Below are 20529 nucleotides of genomic sequence, written 5' to 3'. Positions count from 1 at the left end.
TGCTGCTGAATGCTGCTGAACTAATTAGATTTGTAAAGAACCAAACATTTAGTCAATAATAAGAAAAGTGAAATTACTAATCAACTAACAAAACTTTAAAGTTGGGATAACTTGCTTGCAGCTTAGATGAGAGTAAATATCTGTGACTAGATTAACTGGAGGTCATTCATGACACAGTAAATTCTGAGTAACTGTAACTCCTACTACAGACTGTTCATTACTATTGCAATTATTGTATCATATTCTATTAGCTTTTCTTCACAACTGTATTTCTGGAAAAACAAATATAATTGCTTACCAAGATGGTAGTAACAATTAAAGAGCGATTCGACAGGGAATCTGTGATGTTTGCTGGTTTTCCTTTCTGATTCTCTGTCATGTTAAGGCCACTCAACGGATCCCAAGTTCCAACCTGTAAATCAGTAAATTACTGTGTAAATTGTCAATTAGTTACATATCAGCATCTAGAAAAGAACACTGTAAGGAAAAACAAATTGCTACAGGGAAAAAAGTTATTGCTAATATTTATTGTTAAACTCTGCTCCATTTTTCTCTGTCATTGAATTTAAAGTCTGCTTATTTAAAATATGATTACCAATACCTCAAATTACGTTTTGTGAAGTGTGATATTAAGTATAAGAATGACATATAGAATATCTAAAGCTACTCTGAACACTTAATTTTCCATTTAATTTTCATTCCTCAAGATAAATCACATCTGAAAATAGCTTAACAGGCAGAAATTCATTTGCAGTGCAGAAAGCATTGTCTCTACAAAGGGATTTACTCTTTTTCTTGATCAGAGAGAACAGCAGGACAAAAATATGTTTTTGGGAAAATACAATGAAGAGGACTGAAAAAGTTTAAGTGTAGTAACTTAATTTACTTACAGATAAATATTCAACACAGAAGTAGTTTGACATTTTATACATTGAAATAAAGTCAATAGGATTTTTATCTAAGTAAGAACATCCAGGGTTATACTTTAAAGTTCAGGTCAGAGACAGACTCACATAATAAGTAATGATTACAAAATTTGTCTGCACTATACAATTTCATCACTATACAATTAAAATGGTCAATCAGTAAATATAACTATCCACTTTAGAAATCAGAATGTTTGCATTACTCCAGTCTAAAAAAACATACAAGTGTTTTTATTTTGTTTTTAGACAGGAGTTTAAATATCATTTCAAATACTAAACAATACCCATAATAGAAGATAAAGATATTTTCAAATGAAACCTAGACAAAAAATAAAACTTTATATGATGTTTGATTGTGAATACATATATGTATGTATAAATGTATATATAAGCACATACAATTTTTTTTTTATAATCTTTTAAAGTGACTCCTCAGAAACTGTTTGTATACTTCTAAGCGATTTGTTGCCATAGGACTGTAAACTAAGTCTGGAATACAATGTTGTGTGGGTTAAATAAAGAGTTCTATTTCTAAAACTTAGACTGAGCCTGAATCAGCAGGTGATGTAATAGAGAAAAGATAAATTTGCTCTCTTTTTCTACAATTTTCTGTTCTATGGAAATCAATATTTTATCTTTCTCTTTGCTTAACACTCAGTTCTAAGAGGTCACTCTTTGAACTTGGCCATTCAGTACCTCATAAACTGATGAAAGAATCATGAAGGGAATAAAGAAGATAATGCAATGTGTGTCTCAGAAATAAAACCAGAAAATAACGTCGAACTCACCACTTTAAAGTATTGAAATCGAGCCTTAGTACCAAGAAAACTCCATTTACTGTTTTAATATCATTTTAACTGGAGAATTAAAAGGTTTTTAGGAAACCCAAAATGTTCAACCTTACAGCTTGGCCACAAATAAGAAACTGTAAAAGGATCACTAACATTTAATTGCATTGTTCTGCTATTTATGAAATCCAGAGTGTTTGCTTTACTTCTGAGAAAGACCTAACTAGAGTAGAATAACAAGGAACGACAAAGACCAGAACTTGAACCTGTCCCTACGTAACTGAATCTGGACTAATCTCTTCTATGAGATACAACTTCATGTACACAAGTAGCATCAAAATTTCTTGGGAAACACCATCAACTTGAATGATCAATTTCAAATCCAAAATTCATTAAATCATATGCTTTATTCAAGCACATATTCACAATTCAAATTTAACTTGACAAAGGCTAAGACATTGCTAACTAAAATACGTCCTCTCCTACTTTTTAACATAGCCACAGCCATAAGCAAAAGAATAACATTAACTGTTATAATTTGGGTTTTGTCTAACTACATCCATACAGACTTATAAGAACTATCCACAGTGTAACTTTAAAAAGAAACTTCTGTCTTGATAAATTGATGCATTATTTTTCTAAATTTGATTAGCTGTATTATTGTTGCTGCTTTGGGAATCAAAAGATCTAAGAAATGGAACAAAAATCAGATATTCAAAATTAGGCATTTTTTTGTTTATTTTTATTGATGAGCTCAGACTCAACAATTTACACTGCAGATTCTGTCACTGATACCTGTAGCTCCCAAATCACACACACATTTTCAAAGCTGCTTCTTATAAAAAACTGTGCATGAATAGTGCAGCAAATTAATTATTTTCTATTTGTTTCAGAGTAGTATTTTCATTTTTAAGCAGTTTTTTGAACAGATTACAATTCTTTATGTGTTTTCACTGGAAAATTTTAAATGCCAAAAGTGTAGTTATATTACATATAACTGCAATTCAAACAAGTTACTTTAGTGCATTACATTTATTTTAAACAAACTTCCAAAGACAGAACCCCCCCAAGAAGGACACACATATTCAGGTCTCTGGCTGCACAGAATGTCTGAGCCTGGTGTTAGTACCAGAGGACAGTGTGAGAGAGACCTGCATACGATGTGAGCAGGTCAATGATTTGCTGTGCTTAGTGGCAGAGCTCAAGGAAGAAGTGGAGAGGCTAAGAACTATTAGGGAGAGTGAAAGGGAAATAGAGTGGTGGAGTTATACACTTTCAACCCCAAAAGAAGCCCCTCAGGTGACCGTGAAGCCCTGTCCCTCCTGCCATGAGGCAGATGGAGCACACCAAGTAGATGGTGGGGAAGGGAAACAGGTCCCCTGTCAAAGAGGTAGCTCTGGTAGGCAGCTTCCTTCTGAGAAGAACTAAAGGTCCTATCCGTCAACCAGACCCATCCCACAGGGAAGTATGCTACCTTCCTGGGGCCCAGGTGAAGGATATTAGTAGGAGACTCCCTGAGCTTATCCAGCCCTCTGATTATTATCCGCTGCTCTTGGTCCAGGCTGGCAGTGATGACAGTAATGAAAGAGGTACCAGGCCAATTAAAAAGGACTTCAAGGCAGGATCCAAAACAGGTGTTCCCAAGGAGTTAACATTGTGCTCCACAGTAAGATGAAGCATCTCTATGATACAAATCATCAGCTTAGTCAAGCATCAGCTTATTTAAGTTGAAACAATTCCAAGAGTTACACTCATTATTCAATATCGGAGATTATCCATCATCATGGCTGGGCTTCACGAATGAAGATTTGAGAAGGGGCTCTACCCACGCTTGCTACAAGCGCGCTGATGGCTAAAAAGGCCAATGTGAGATAGACAAGTCCGGTTGCAGAAGGTACAGCAGAAAGACTCCCCAGGTGATATCGACGAGATGGAGATTATCCTGTAACATGGTAATTGTGGTTGTCCTCAAGGACAGGGAATACAATTTCCCAATTGCATGTTAAGGGTTAAAAACTTGCATTCAAGCTTCCATGTATTTAACTATCAGGTAACTATCAAGTTACTGCAGTCCTCCAAAACCAGACATTCCCACCCAGCTGGACATCCCCACATAGAACTGCTTTGTAGCTCTGCAGGCCAAGAAGGCCTTGACTCTGCGTAAACATTGCTTAGAAGGAGCAGAAACATTCCTGTGTTATCAACACTGTTTTCAACACAAATCCAAACCATAACCCCATGTAAGCTTCTGTGAAGGAATTTAACTCTATCCTAGTCAAAACCATTAAAATAATTCACCATCCCCCCAGAAAAGAAGCACTGTACACTCCTGAAACTTAAAATTTGCTGAGTTTACATATGCTCTAGAACACTCTACTGAGAGTCAGTTTCATGAGATATTATCCACAAAAATTCAGTAAAGTAGCCTTTTTACTTAAACATGTTTGAAAAGTGATTTATCTTTATGAATAAATAAGCATACTTCCAAGTATTATTCTTTTTTTTGTTTCCCTTTTTCTCTCTTGAGAAAATTAACACTACTTTAAGTCAATCAAAACCCTGAATATGACTGACTGTGAAGTGCCCTAATCATAGTATTAAGAGGGATCATTGCCTTTCTGCAGTGATACCAACTAACTAAATATCCAAAAGAGCCACATTCAACCCTCAAAGGATTTCAAGGCCATCTACAGCATACCATCTCTATTTCATTTTGTAGAGTAGTTAGTAGCAGTGGTGATTACATCAAGAAAATAATTATACTCCAGTATGAGTAACATTATTTCTTCATATTTGTGTATTTCCCATTTGAAAATTGTTTAATTTATTTTGCTTTCTTCAGAAATATTTATATTCTTACCTTCTTTGTCAAATATAATGTTAACAAAAATATTTCTGAATCCCATAGATCCAGGTCATTATTAAAGATACAAAATAAAGCAAGGTCTTAGACTGATACTCTGGACAATGAATTACAATTACTCTTCATCTTGTTTGAAGGTTCCTAAGCAAGGCTTCAAGCCAGTTGTAACATTTATTCAGGAAATGTAATTCTTCTTCAGTGACAAATTTTCATATCAAAAGTGGTATTAAATTCAGGTATTTGTTATCTCATTGAAGTATAAAATAATTTTCCTCACAATGCAGCCTCAGACTGATTGACTGCAATTTAAATTATAATTTATTATCCTGGAGTGCCACAGTTTTGGATTTTCTCTGTGTTAATCATAAATAGTTTCAGTGTGTCCAGAGTGACTGTAATCAAATTTTGTGGTGCATTACATTAGCAGCACTCCAATCATCTCTTAATTTTGTCATTTCCATCTTACAAGGAGCTATCATTTTTGTCAGACATGAATTTTTATTTGTAAACACATACTTCTTATTGACTGATGCTCAATTATCACCTTTCATTCAAGAGTTTCAGGAACAAGTGTCTTATGAAAATCTGCATCACACATGACATCTTTTTTAAATCAATGAGCAATTTTTCTGTTGTCACTGTCTTCAGCATTCATTGCACTTAAAACACATAATTTAGGTCATTCCTCATTCTACTAACCAGGCAATTTAACTAGCATATATTTTTACAAAAACAGAGAGAAAAAATTTAGGTCTTCTAGCAATTCTTCGTAACTCCTTTCTCTCCCTTCCACGAATACTTTTGTCCTCATGGATTAAACCTAAAATTGTTAAGTTGAACTGTTGTTCTTCACATAAGAATTTTTTCCCCCATGTTGAGAAAGAGGTTAAATGAAATAATAACTGCAAAAATTACAGTATGGAAACATGCCATACATTATGGTACATATAATTCTTATCTTCCCATCTTCTCTATCTTCTCTCATCCCATAAGAGGAAGGATGGACAGAAGGAAAGAAGAAAAAGACTGCTGAGGAACTCTAATAACATAGACAGAGAGGCCTGAGAAGACTGTGGTTTGGAAAGAACATTGGGAACATACAAGATAAAGACAAAGATGTGGAAAGGCTCCTGAAGGAAGAAGAAAAGAGAGAGAAAGGGGGTGGAAAGAGATTAAGAGATGCAAGGGGACATGGATTAGATGCAAAGCGAAACAGGCAGGGAGGGTATGAAGGGAGAGAGGAAGGAATGGTAGAGGAGAAGAAGGGAGAGGAGAGAGTAGCAGAAAGCAGGAGAGAAGAGTGTGATTTAGAGAGACGTAGAGCACATGTGGAGGGAGGTAGGGGGCTGAGAAAAGGAAGAGTGATTCATCATAGCTTTAACAGAATTCAATCTTGGGCACCATTCCCCATCCCTTCTAGCTTTGAGACAGCTCTTTTAAATAAAAGAACTGGCTAAAATGTATTCTCTCTACTAGGATGTGTCCTGCTCCAGAATTTAATGATTCACTCTGGATTGAAGAAGAAGAAGATTTGTATTCTCTCAGAATAATGAAGTTTTGTTCAAAGACAAACATTCATTCATTGGCACTGATTGATCTATCTCAGTAAAATATGCCATATGTTTCATATGTTTACTAAGCAATTCAGTTGAAGGTGCATACACCTTATTTTCCTTTTCCTAATCTCATATCACTACACCATACAGGAACTGCTCTGGTTTTGCTCAAATACATTTCCTAACTCTTACTGCTCTTTCCAAAGACTGTCAGTGCTTTTTGGTGAGAAACTAATATTATCATATTTGTTTATGAAATGGTAAAAATGAGCCATGAGGACAGGAAAAGTATCTTCCTATTCTTTGAACTTCTGTATAAACAGCTGAAGCACAAGATGGTCATTTTGAAATATCCATATGCTTTAACAACTATTTCTATTTGTCTCTTACTTATCTTTCAATAAACCTGTTTCTCAAGTTCCTTTTTTCTCTTATATGTTTTAGAGTACTATATTTCCTGCTGAATTTTATTGTTTTCCATATTTCTAATCTCTGTAGGCCTTGTTTTGGTTTGTCTCTATATATTCAGTGGACTGAGATATTATTTTCTAGAAATCTCATGTTGTGCGGTGGCTCTCAAATACCACCTAATATTCTTAAGGCCATCCCAGATTTCCTTTCTTCGTTTTCAAAAGTTATTGCTTACATGCAGACTCTTCAGATACTACTGACTTATTTAGCTATTACCACGACATTAATTCTTCCATTTCTGCTTCCAGTAAGGAAGACAGGTTGCATTGCACCTATTCTACTTTTGCACAAAGCTAATTAACTTTTTAAATCTAATCGTTAATATGTTTTCTTTTCCCCTTAAGTTACCAGGGCTCTCTTCATGGAAAACTTCATAGGAGGAATCTGAGTGTATTGATGAGCATAAAATATAGTGTAGTTCTTATATCAGAGGTTTCCTACTACACAACACAAAGGTTATTACCTATATAAATGTTTCAAGACAAGCTCATGGTTTCTAACTTTTACAAATCTTCCTAGTCAGAGGAAGCTGATATTCCAAAACTAGTCTTAAGGGGAAAAGTTTTGAAGAAATATGTTTTTTATGCTAACTTCTCCATTCAATGATTTATAGAAGAAAGGAAACACAACTCTCCAGCATGGTCCCTTCTCTCAGTTTTTGTTTTTATTTGTGGCCACAAATATCACCTTGGGGCAAGAGCCGATAGAACTTTATCTGAACATGAAGGAAGACATAGTGCTTACAGAACACTGAACACCACATCTAAATACTAACTACAAGGTAGATGCAAGTTGCAAAATGTGAGACCCTGTAGTTTCCTGCATTGCTTCTTCATGGCAAGGTGGTTGAGGGGAAGATTATCTGATTTCAGACCATCACGGTGTCATGTAGGCAGGCCAAAAATCTGCTGGGGCTTCCCAAGGCCTTTAGTTCAAATATAGACACTATTAGGCTATACAAAAAGAGCATTTCTCAATTCTTTGGTCTTTCACTCCATCTCTGTACAGGAAAAATTAATGTCAGAAGACAGACAAACCAGTCAGGCTACCAAGTCTAATTAAGTATGACTTACAAATAAAAATTTTGTATTCCAAGAAGAGAATCAAAGTTTCCTCTAAAAACATAAAATAGCCCAAATTAGGCTATTTTATTTCATTCAGTTTGAGGTAATTCCTCTTGAATTAGTAAAGATATGAAGAAAATACAAATACACATATCCACAGGTTCACGTATGAGGACAGGCAGTGGGACTGGAACCACAACTACAACTAAACTTGATATAAAGCGAAGTATAATAATGCCTGACATCAGGTCCAGCTATTCACTCTTTCCCAGTCCTCTCTTATCTAAGAATGGGGCTACAAGCACACAGTTAAGAAGCCATTAACTGCCAGACATCAAGATAACAGCTTCTACTAGAAGACTTTGAAAACAGAAATCAAGTAGAGAACAGATATACTGCTTTATGTAACCCATGAAATGTCATTGTAAATGTTTTTAGGGGGTGGGTTTTTGTTTTGTTTCCCACTTCTTTGGAGGTAAATGTCTTACACACCTTTTCAAGACCTTCTTCCTTGAGGCTGATAACATCTAAATCAAAATCTGTCCTTAAGCCATTGGTTTTGTTGAAAGTTATCCTGCCTGTGAGGCCTTCCCAGTGGGCCTATGGAGAAAGAAAAAACAATTCCTATAAATAAATACCTCTTCCTTTTTTTTTCCCCCAAAAAAGAACAAATTTTACTTTTGCCAAAATGGAAGCATTAATTATTCATTTTATGTAAATAATTTACCTTATGGCTGATTTCTTGTTTTAAATATTTTGTATTCACTATTTGCTAATTAAATCAATCTTTCCTTTAGTCTTCACAGACAAATTTTAAAATACTTTCCATGCCAGGCAATAGTCTCTTCTATTAAATGAGATAAAAGGCTGTTTTGTTTTCATTCCTCCATCACTCATGCATGCATTTTCCCTTCTGCTTCCCTACATTGCCTCCCCCTCACAAGCCTCAATCAGATTCACTAATGATGGACTTCATTTTTCTGTCAAGAAATTTCATTCAAATAAAGGCTTACTTTTGCAAGATCCTGATTCCCCTGAAACCACACTGAGACAGCAAAAATTGAGGTCAGTGAGCCAGCCTCCCAGAGCTTATTCCCCTCTTTTAATAAAGTGCATATACTCATTTTTTTTATAACTTAAAGTCCACCTAGTTCTAAAACTATAATAAAGTTGAGGAGGTAATGTGGAAACCAAAATTATCATCTTAGATTGAAAGTACAGAACTACCTTTCTTTGCAAATACTTCTACTATGACAATATTTTGCATCTCTAGAATGAGAAATACTGTATTAGGAATTATTTACAGTGCAAGTGACTTGAGTATTCTACTCTACAGTGTTCACCTTTAGCACCTTAAATCTCCTAGCTTTACTTTAAACCATTACCTATCAGTATCCAAACAGCACACTAGGACACCAAAGCCACATATATTAATTCACCACAGAAAAAGAAAGGGAAAAAAATTAAAACAGGAAGTAATATTCATTCTTGACCCTTTTGAACTCATGCAAATTGCTGAATTTCTCATAATAAATCTGTGGTTTGCAGTTTCTTTTTTGGGGGGGTTTATGCCACATATGTTCCCCACCTCTCACAGTTACATACAAGCAAAAGTTTTATTTATACTGCAGTTATTTTACCCTTTCATCTTTCTTTGTTCCAGCTAATACTTCAGGAAAACCACTTTCAAATAAAAATGCTGCCTCACTTGTTAAACTGTTTATACGTAACAAGATGAGAGATTCCCATCTACTGAAAAAAAATGAAAAACAAGGTAGAATCGAGATAAAGTGAAAACAAAGAAAACTGGAATTGTAAGAAAGGAATGCAGTGAAGCAGGATGCTTTATTAGTGACTTACCTCCTTAATGAGACTCATAAAGCGGGTCCCAAAGCGCCAAGGTTTGTGGCGATTGCACTGCAATGAACTGACGGTCATCTGTGGGAACTGCTGGACAGCCACTGACACCACGTGAACTGCATCGTACATTAGTGCTGCATCCGTCTGAAAGTAGAATGACATCAGAACCATGAACACAAAACAAACACGAGACAGGTCAGCAGTGACAGAAGGAAACAACAAATTAGCACTGCTCACTATGTTAAAGGGAGAAAATAACCTGATTTCTTGTGTAGCACTGTAAAATGTAGCCTTACTGTCAAGTCATACATGAGTTGTCAGCACCTTCAGTCTCAGTTTTTCTCTTTTTAGTGATGAAACAAGGGCCAAAATAGGTACTTTTCAGAATCACAGGAGAACCCTAGTGTCTGATGACTTATGCTACTTTTAAAAAGCAGCACATTAGAGCACTATACAAATCATTGTATGCACATTTTATTCAAGTCAGTTATTTTCATGGGTGAGACTACAGAAAAAAAGGAAAAGTTAGAAAAATGGCAAAACCTTAGCTATGAAGGAAAGTGTACAGGCTAGGGAAGTAATTTTTTTTATTTTGAAACAAAAGACAGGGTATACTCCCAAAGGTACTCTGTTGATTCATTAATAAATTTTTAGTGTATATCAGTTTAAATCACTAGGACAAAACTATTCACTATCTTCAATACATCAGAGGTAAAATTAGATTTACACTGAAATGCACGTTCATTTTAATAGTTTCGTGTTCCACCTTAAATAAAGAGGCTGTTTAAACACATGTGCTAAGTGATGTTGTTTTAGCAAAGGACAGAGACAGCCGCTCAGTACACACTGTCATGCTGTACAAGAAACTGACATCTCTCTCCTGTTCTATTTGATAAACAGAGGCGAGCCTCAGAACCTTAAAGCAAGAGAGGACCTCAGATTCACTGGGTGAAAATGAATTCTATGCCATCTGCTCAGCATACCTTAGAGAAAAAGGACCTATTTCCCCTTCTCATTCACATAATTAGTGAGCTGTGAAATTAGTTCTTTAATGGATAGGAAACCTGGAGATTATTGCACTTGTCACAACACAATACAATGCAATACAAAATGAGCTCATATAGTGCCTTTCATGCAAATGCATCCCAAGGCTCTTTACAATAAAACTAAACATAAAAATGCAAAAATATTCTGCCATTATAGCCCATAAGCTACTGTTAAAGAGGAAAATATACGTTCACATTTAAATGGCTCTCCCAAGAAGAGATTTTGAAATTCAAAAAGAAATAAATCCTAATTTTAAAATAGCCAGTATAATAGGTTTCAATGAGTCAGGCGCCAAGTAGTTTATGTAAGGGCTTCAAATCAGTCAGAAAATATTTTTGCTGCCAAATTGTTCATTATCTTCAAAGCATTAAAGTGCTTTTAAGGCAAGCTGATATTTGACAAGGAGGCAGCAAAATACCAAAATGATGGAATCACATGCTGAGTAAGCATCATACAAAGCTTAACATTCTAGAAGCAAGACTTGGCAGTAGTCGGAGTCTAGACAACAGCTTTTTAAATAAACTGCACAATAAGTACAACACATAAATCTGCCTCAGAAATGAAAACTTTTTTTAATCAGTTTTACTTCTAAAACTGTAGTACTTGTACCAATGCAGGAAAATTGAAATTGCTATGGGACTTGAGCAAAAGAAACCCATAAAGAAGCAATCAGAAGTTCAACACCAGCATTAACTGATTAATTAGGTATAAATTTGGACACAGAACTGTAAAGACTCATCAGGAGGAATCAAGTGGACATTATGCCAAGTGGACATGATGCAGAACAACGTGGCTCTCTGACAAATTCTATAAGCCACTGAGGTGGAAACTTGCAGGATGACAAGAGAGTCAGCTCCAGTGAAAGCATTAAAAGAAAATCATTGCAGTTTTAGAAATAATTCAAATTCTGATAATATTAGTCATATTTGATTGATTAATATTGCTTCACTGAAAATAAATCTACATGAGGATGTACCTCTATTGCATGCAACAAAATAAACTCATAGCTGACTAGAAGTAGAGTGCTTTATTTTATTTTTAGATACTACAACATAAATCCCTTAATTACACAGGATGAGATTCCACAACCCCCCTTCTGTAAGCAGTTTAAAGTTAAACATAGGCTTAAACGCTTTTACTGAAAACAGATAAAACCATATATTAAAAGTTATATTGGTTTAGTGATTCAATATTGTGCTCATCTAACTGGTTTCTATTGTTGATTTTACTGTTCCAGAAAGAAATAGCACAAAACTCAGGAAAAAATAAAAAGTATATCCCTGAATTTGCAGTTGGGGTCTCAACTTGGATGGTCACTTTACCTTTCCTTTGAGAGACAGTAGGAATTGAAAGCCATTGGCCTAGCTCTCCAACCTTGTTAATTAGGTCTTACTAAGCGTTACATCTCACTGACCTTTGTCCATACTGCTTTCTCTTCCTAAATCACACTTCTGGAACTATGCATTGCAGACCAAGAAGTGCTGCAGGTTTCAGGAAAAGACTGTTTGGACACAAGGGAGGAAGTTCCCCTAATGACATTTTTAGAATTCTTTATTTTACTTAAACAGACATTAGCAGTCTGGGAGGAAGAAGAGGTAGAAAATTCAGAAGAAGCAATGGCTCTTGTATTTCGGATAGAAACTTGCTACAAAATTTCTATTCATAAGCATACATAATACAAGAAAATAACCTTATTGGAAATTAAGATTAGTAATGTTCTAATTCACTTTTATAAAGTTAAACACATGTTGTACTGCACAAATGTATCTTGGTACAGGTTCTGAACTAGCTTTGGGGGATTTTTGGTTTTACATCCTACTTAGTAGCCATGATGATTTGTTTGCATATAGATAACTCATCCAAAATACTGCTCTTGATACTATCATTTGTCGTTCTACAACTACAAATGAAGAAAAACAAAAAAAGAAACAGCAATGAGATTGAGGTCGGTGATTCAGATGTCAGATGATGATGTCTGTGACCATAACTCTGTTTTTCAGTTGATTCTGTCAAGTAACAAGAAAGTTTTTAGCACTCAGAGATAAGAACTTAATCAGAGATACAATTTCAGCCACAATATACTGCAAATTAAAAAAAAAAAAGTACCAATCTGTGTTTGATTTTTGTCCAAAATTTAGTTGGAAACTACACATTTCTTCTACTGTTCCCTCATCCTTTTACTTCCTGTCTTACTGTGGATGGTGCATTTGCTTCTGTTTTTGACATGTGTTTCTGTATAATCACTTTGAAGTCTTCTTAATGACTTGCTAAATACTGTCTAACAAAATTACGTGGAAGTACTCTAATCTGACTGTGAATGGGCTCTGACAGAGCCAGTATAAAGAAAGTAGAAAAAAATAGTATAAGGAAAGTAGAAGAAGAGTCCTCTCTATTTTTAGAGAAAGAATCTGTTATTTCTCCCTGGGTCTCCTCAGAGTAGGAGGTGGTCTTTTTCTTCTCTCTTCCCAACCACACCCAAAGATGTCAGAGCACATCATAAACTCCCGTAGATAACTGCTCTGAGGCACTGAAACTGGTTTCCCAGAGAAATTGTGGATATCCCATCCCTGGAAGTCTTCAAGGCCAGGTTACATGGGGCTCTGTGTAACCTGGTCCAGCAGGTAGCATCCCGGCCCATGGCAGAAGCGTTGGATCTAGAAAATCCTCAGGTTTCCAATTAAATGTTAAATTAAGCTAATGTGATTATTTTTCCCCTTAATTAAATTTATTACTAATAAAAATCCATGAGGATTCATAGACCATTCCATGGTCTTCTTTTTAAAAGGTTCTCTGCAAAGTACTTGAAAACACGAAGAAATTTTCTACATTGAGTGATGTACGAAATATGGCAATGGAAAAGACAAGCTTAAAAAAAGGTTTTTTTGCTCTTTAGTATTTGATCCAATGTGTATCCCAGACTAGAATAAGTTATTTGCAATATTAGTAGCTTATTGTCCCTAGATGAGAATATCCTTGTATTTACAAATCTGACACTCAAGATCTCAAACTGCCCTCTTTACTCTGCCATTTTTTTCAGTGACTGTCAGGAAATTTTTCCACAGAAAAGAAGTAAAAGAAGAGGGCCAAACAAAAAGAAAAACCAGTTTAGTTAGCTAACTAAATTATCTCCCTAACAATACAAGAATCACCTCTATGAGGATTCAACTGCATAACCCTTGGCAAAATGCTTTTATAGAAAGTGTAAGGAATGAAGACTACCTCCTAGTAAGTATGATACAGGTTTACAGTGTATTTTGTATATGAAGTTGACTTTATTCGTTTAAGTCATGTTCCGTAAAAGCAAATTAAAACCCTTTATAATTGAAAGAAAGAAAGGAAATAAAAGAGGAAAAAAGGATAAATCTCTTATATGTGTCAAAGAAGGAATCCAGCTTCCAAATTTGTCTCAGAATTATATTCAGATACAACTCTTCTAGAACCAAATTTGAAATTCCCTAGACAGTCTTAGACTGGATTTTCCATAATAAAAATGTTTAGAACGTGGGAGTTATGGCTGATGAAAACTCAGTGTGAGCCAGTAGTCTGCTGCATTCACAGCCCAGTGAATGACTCTGCATCTAGCCATCCCTACTGTCATTAATATCAGGTTACACATCATAAATTAAATATATCTATATTTTCATATGAAGACAAATATTTTGCTATTTAACTCTTTAAAAAAACCTGAACAGTTCTTTAAATGTTCTAGACCAAAATGTTCTATAAAAAATAAAACTGAAGTAAAAAATTAACCTTGACACATATGTCGTGGTTTTGCTCTGGGTCAATTTGCTTTCCACCCCCCACACAACTACTACTAGTTGAGAGAAGGTTTTTGCAGACAAAAGAGAGACAGGATTTGGGGAAAATAGTATAAACATTTATTACTAGTAAAACAAAAACTACTAATACATTAAAAACTAAAGAACTATATTTACAACAATTTCTACTCAAGTTGAAGTGCTATATATTTACAGAAATACTTCTTCCCCTTTTATACTAGTCCAAGGAGAAGAAGTAGTCTCATTCTCTATTTTCGGAGTTCCAGCTCTCTCTCTCTAGTAATAGATCTTCAGTAGCAGCAGTATTCTCATTGCAGCTGGAACTTTTTCTCTCTCTTTCTCGCTCTGTGTTGGCTTCCAGGGCTGGGCTTACCCCCCTCCTGGGCTAAGACTGAAGGCTGGGGGTTACCCAGGTCCCGAAGGGTCTTCCTTCCATAGGCTTGCAAGGGGACACTTGCTTACTATGGATCTTTTTCCACAAGGTTACAGGGGATAATGGTTTAAGAGTTCACCCGTTTCCCTATAGAGGTCCCTCTCCATGGGAGAACAGTCCTTGATAGACTTCTCGGCATGGGTCTAGCACGGATCCACACACACACGGATCCCAACATCTCACATGGGCCGTCTCGCTCCAGCATGAGATTTCTCAGGGTCACAAAATCTTCAACAGCAGGATGGATCCACACACACACGGATCCCAGTATCCCACCTGAGTCGTCACTGCTCCAGGACAGGTTTCCCTCAGGGTCACAAATCTCCACCAGGACTCTGCCTCACTTCAGTCCTTCTCATGAAGTCTCGGTTCTCTTTGGTACATCCACAGACTCCTCTATCAGCCGCATGGGGGGTCTCCTTACTCCAACAAACTTTTACAAGTAGCAGGGATTACCTTTCAGTCTTTTCCCTGCTGAGGAGAGAGAGTGAAAGGGGGGGGGGGGGGGAACAAGCCCCCCCTTTCGCACTTTACTTTTCTTGCTGCAGCTTCAGTTGCCAGCTTTGACCTTGGAAGCTCCATTATCTTTCGGCTGGAATTCTTCCACCGCGGTTTCTGTCCAAGCAGTTCGTCTTTTAAACTTTTTTTTCTTCACTCTCTTACAAGAGAGAAGGGAGGACTTCAGTGCTACACCTGCTCCCCCCACCCCGGCCCAAGCCGGAGGAGGAGGGAGTCTGGCCTTGCTCGGGCCCGCTACTCCTCTCCCCTACATGGCTGCTGCTCCTAATTTCAACTGCGCAAACAAACCTTCTCTTCCGTTTGCTTGAAGATGTAATTAGCAAAGGCGTCACTGGACTTTTGATTGGCCTTTGTCTGGAAATTACCTGGACAAAACCATCCAGGGATGGACTGGTGGGCAAAACCACGACAACGTAGTATTCTCTAATCAGTTCTGTGTTAAACTGAATTGACTGTTTAAAAATTTCAAGGGAAGACATTGTAGAGTTCACTTAAATAAAGTAGCATCGAGTGAGCCAAGCTCTTCCCAATGATTAGTAAAGTATGCATATACTTCATTACTTTTTAGTTATGTTATCTTTACCTACATATTATCTGAGTAATATTACTACACTGAGTAGGATAGCTTATAACTTTCATATGCAGCTCTGTGAGACAATGGATTATTACATTAGCTATTGGCTCAGACCAACTCAAGTGTGTGTGGGGTGGGGAGAAGGGATCAGGCTGAATTTCATGAAGGTGGGATCGTGCCCTGCTCCATATCCCAGCCCCTTGGGGGCCTCCTTGGCCAGCCCTGGAGCAGCTGTCCCCCACTGGTACACCAGGAGCATTGCCCCATACACCGCCCCAGAGCCCCAGTCCAGCCCCAGAGTGGTCAGTGAGACATAAGTCCCACCGGGTGTGGGGGGTGGGGGAGGTGTCCACAGTGGGCTAGAGAAGATAAAACCAAAGACAAGTCAGTCAAATTTTACCCTTGTGAGATAAGTAAAACTTGAAAAGTCAAACTGTTCAGAGGGTTTTGCCTAGTGTCTGATGGTCATTAATGCATTATGAAAAGTTTTGTTGATTAATTAAAACGACGCTTAAGTTCTTGTCAAGACTTCATTAGCTGCATCAAGAATTAAATGAAACTGAATACAAATGCGCACAAACGTATACTGGCATTTGTTTCATAGGTGACCACTGCAAAAGTATTCAGATAATTGCATAGAAGTGAATGAACACTTTCACTTTTTTTGACAAAGTCCTTGAAAATGTTTGAACACATTAAAACCGACTCATATCAAGTCTTTTAACAACTGAGAGACTTATTTCATCGTATAATACATCATTTGTTACTGACTGAATTTCAGAGCATAGTATCATCTGAAACAAACTTAGTTTAGAGTGACTGTGGTCACTGGTTTAACAAAGTGTTAACATGCTCATTTCATGCTGCAACAAGATTCTCTCACTGAGTTTGTATTTATGGCACTCGTCCTTCCAATGCTTTAGAACATAATAAGAATGCTGCCTTCCCATTTGTCAAAAGGAGCGTAAGTACACAAGGCAAGGCATGTTCCAAAAGGACTGAACTTTCCATTGGCCTTTATACATTGTATTTTATTTCTTACTCAACAGTAATGCCTTGCATAGAACACTGAATGCAAAGTCAGGTTGTTGAGTTTGGTTTGGTTTTTTTGAAGGACAGGGATGACATAGTACAATTTGGAGGATAAGAACAGGTGCTCTCTTTCTTTAATCTAACAGCATGGGCAAGTAGTAGATACTAAAGGTACAATGAAGAAAACAGACCAATCAAATTCCATCCCCAGCATAACCTCTTTAGGGAAAAGTAACATTATTTAGGAGGCACTGCACAGTAAGGATTTACAACAGAATACTTACTCATTTCAAAGCCATCAAAAATGTTTCATAATCTCCTTAGCCTGCTAAGCAGTACTTCTCCTTTGATAATTACTTATTCTTCTCTCTTATCTTTCATGACAACTTAACATACAATACATAATTATTAATTACAAAACCTTGAATAAATGGCATATTTCATAAACAAACAAAACACTTCAATTTTTTGTTTTATCAAACTCCCTACTGCCTGCCTTTCATTTTCCCCCATATATTGGTCTTATATTTTAGGTTATTTCCATTGTGAGCACAGTGAACAGAAATGGGCCTCTGTCCATTTTTTTTATTTTATTTTCCTTTAAAGACTGATTTTTCTCAGAGAAGCTAACTCTGCTTCCTGTCTTTTGAATAACTCAGAAAAATAAAGAAAGGAAAAATGATGTCTGACAACCCTCAGAAATCAAGAAGGGGTGATCACCTACAATGCAGAAGAGGTCTCATTGCTAGCGTTATTACTTTCCCTAAAGTCTATTCCATTTGATAGAAAATTCAAAAGCTTCCTTTAAAAATTACTGGATATAAACTACAGAAACAATTATAGTTTACATATAAAACTAAGCTAAGATTTACTTGTAAAAATCTGTAGTTTCTTAATTTTAGATTCTACTATTGCCTAGTTGGAAAATTTTAAGGGTCAGACCTTGAATTATATTAGGACTGAGATTTTAACCCACAAAACAGAATAACTAGTAAGATAAGAATTTTTTTCCCAAAAAATTCTCATTTAGTGTGGTGCTGATAGTGCTAACATTACCCTACTTGAAGCTTGATTCACTACATATTCTTGACTAGCTACCCCCAAATTATAGGTAGTTTCAAAACTGCCCTACAAAGTGACTTTTCAAGAAGGTCCCAAACAAGAGAATAATATTGAAGACAGTAACTTTTCTTTAACATTTTCGGGTGTGCTTAAGAGCACAGAAACCAAGCATGGATGTAAAAGATAAAAACAAACAAACAAACAAAAAACCAATAAACCAAATAGGAGTCATCTTATCTTACAAACAGATAGACATTTATATGAGATTTAAATATCTTTAGCAAGCATTGAAGGAACTTCACAAGATCATCAACAAAAGATATTTCAGATAGATGATGTCTGACCAATGTAGTGTTATGCACACAAATTCCAAAGAACTTAACATACCTGTACTACTCAGAGAAAGCTCTCCTACACATAAGGCAATTACAACAAGTGAATGAAATTAAGAAGAAATGGCTTGCAAAACTAGTTTCTCCCCACCTCGGCTAATAAAATCTATTGCCCCTGAAATCATTTCACTTAATTTTCACTTGCTAACACATCCCACAAAACCATTTTGCTGAGTGAGATTTAATAAATCTCTCAGCCTGGGATTAAATTTTACTGGTTTATGAACTGTTAAATTGCATTGTAGGCTTATTAATGCTCATGTTTTCTTATTTCTTGACACATTTCCAACTCCACCCTGGGGTACAATTAAGGAAATAGTAAAGACATATTTTTTCACCCCAAAAAATGCTTTCCAACTGGGAACCAGACATAAATACCAGTAAGCCATAAATAATGTTCATCTAATTTTTTTAAAAATCAATTAGTTTGTTTTTCTTTTTTCCCAAAATAGGGTATTATTTCAATTGAATAATAATCACATTAAAGCTTTGCTGCTTAGATTATTTTTTAATATTTAGTGGTCTAGTTAACTTTAACACGGTGTTGGTTTACAGAGATGTGCATGGGATTTCAAGTACGGACAAAAAATGCAAATTATTTTCCTTATCATCAAAATACCTGTTTAAACACTCAATCAAAGAAAATTATTAATTTCAAATAATATCAAAAAAACCTTACCCTAACAACGTTTTTTAATCCACAAAAAGTGAACTGGCCAGATAATTTTATTTTTAAAGTGTAATTTTTTTCTTACAGAAAGATAAAAGAATATTAAGGATTACCTCTTTTGCCTCAATGTCCCATAGTTTGATTTCCAATTATAAGAGAGATAGCAACGTGGAACATGAAATAATAACAAATTTTTAGAAAATGCCGAGAGAACAAAAGAATAGGAAAAGCATCCCAAATGACAGTGAAGTTGTTGCCACATTTCTTGCCATTACATTGTCATTACATAGGAAAGAATATACATTCTTTTATTGACAGAATAAAAACTTATTTCATGGTATAAGAGTTTGAATTTTTAGAAACTTTTTCATCTCCCAGAATAATCTCAGATAATCATGTAATTTGATAGAATACTTACAGTGTTAAAAACCTAGAAGTATGTGAAAACATGTTACGCAGGTAGCCACTTATTGCAGTTCTATTTTAACCTAATGCAGCTGAAACTTTCAGACAATTTGAAATTTTGTCAAAAATTGACGCAGAGAATGTAGCTTAAACACAGCTTTTCCTGAGATAGGAAGTGCAGCAGTATTTCTCCCATATGCTTGACTTTTGATTGAAGGTCTGCATTTCATTTTAGCAAATAGGTAGTAAGGGAATCTTCCCTATCCAGCCGTCCAGGATCCACTCTGACAGTCACATTCGCAGTACCTGAGGTGGGACCGAGGCCCCTTAGCAGCTATACATCCCACACTCAGTTACAGCCTGGACCCTGGATTTCCACTGCAGGGTGTTGTACCTCCCAATCCATAAAATAATTTAACCTTGGTGCAGCAACTAAATAACAAGTTACAGCTCGAGCTGGGTGCCTCCGAGAAGGAACCCCGAATCAAGGAATCCTTGGGCTTCTATACGCTCACAGTCTTAAATGGACGACACTCTGGGGTCGTCGGCTCCTGCTGTTCTTTAGTGTGCGGTCCCTCGGTCGGCACCGCAGGTCCCCGCACCCTTTGTTTTGAAAAGCATCAGAGCCAGTTCCCGGCCTCTTGTCTGGGCCTCCCGCCACCCAGAGCTCCATCTCCAGCTCGCCATGCAGCTTGCAAACCGAGCTACCCGCACTGAATATACTTCTCAACAGTAGAAAGAGTTTGAGAGTATTTAGAAGTGCATCTTTGGTGTCAGTGTCTGATTCTGATTGGATGACAGTCTGGTCTCAAAGCCACTCTCTCTACCCAGAGTTTGCTATTCTGATGCAAGGTTAAACTGTGATTGTTTTCCTGAACTTTCTGATCAACCTCTCTCTTATTTTACAATCAACCATTTATTTGACAGGTTACTGGTCATTACCATGTACAAGTGTTCAGGGTGGTTCATTTCTTTCCAATCATAGCAGGAGGAAAAAGTTCCCAATATAAATCATTCAGCCTATATGGTCATCGACATTTAACTGGAATAATGGAATAAATAAATGGAATAATCCGGGGCGGGGG

The 20529-nt window shown here is 36.3% G+C and overlaps 1 protein-coding gene across 5 annotated transcripts in view; it reads right to left on the bottom strand.

The window, feature by feature from the left end:
- GRIK2 (glutamate ionotropic receptor kainate type subunit 2) overlaps positions 1-20529 on the bottom strand; it is a 356823-nt gene that overhangs the window by 146763 nt on the left and 189531 nt on the right. For all 5 annotated transcript variants that reach the window (XM_027881458.1, XM_027881457.1, XM_027881460.1 and 2 more), the window contains 3 exons: positions 9529-9672; positions 8161-8268; positions 299-412 (listed from right to left, as the gene is read on the bottom strand). In XM_027881458.1, the coding sequence (XP_027737259.1) occupies positions 299-412; positions 8161-8268; positions 9529-9672 (366 nt within the window). The remainder of the gene's footprint in view (positions 1-298; positions 413-8160; positions 8269-9528; positions 9673-20529) is intronic.

The sequence above is a fragment of the Empidonax traillii genome, unplaced genomic scaffold (assembly GCF_003031625.1).
Source record: "Empidonax traillii isolate 1590-97213 ecotype Southwest subspecies unplaced genomic scaffold, ASM303162v1 scaffold89:size1181294, whole genome shotgun sequence".
Taxonomy (NCBI): Eukaryota; Metazoa; Chordata; class Aves; order Passeriformes; family Tyrannidae; genus Empidonax; species Empidonax traillii.
Note: the sequence above shows the minus strand (reverse complement) of the source record. Positions and strands in the feature narration are given on the sequence as shown.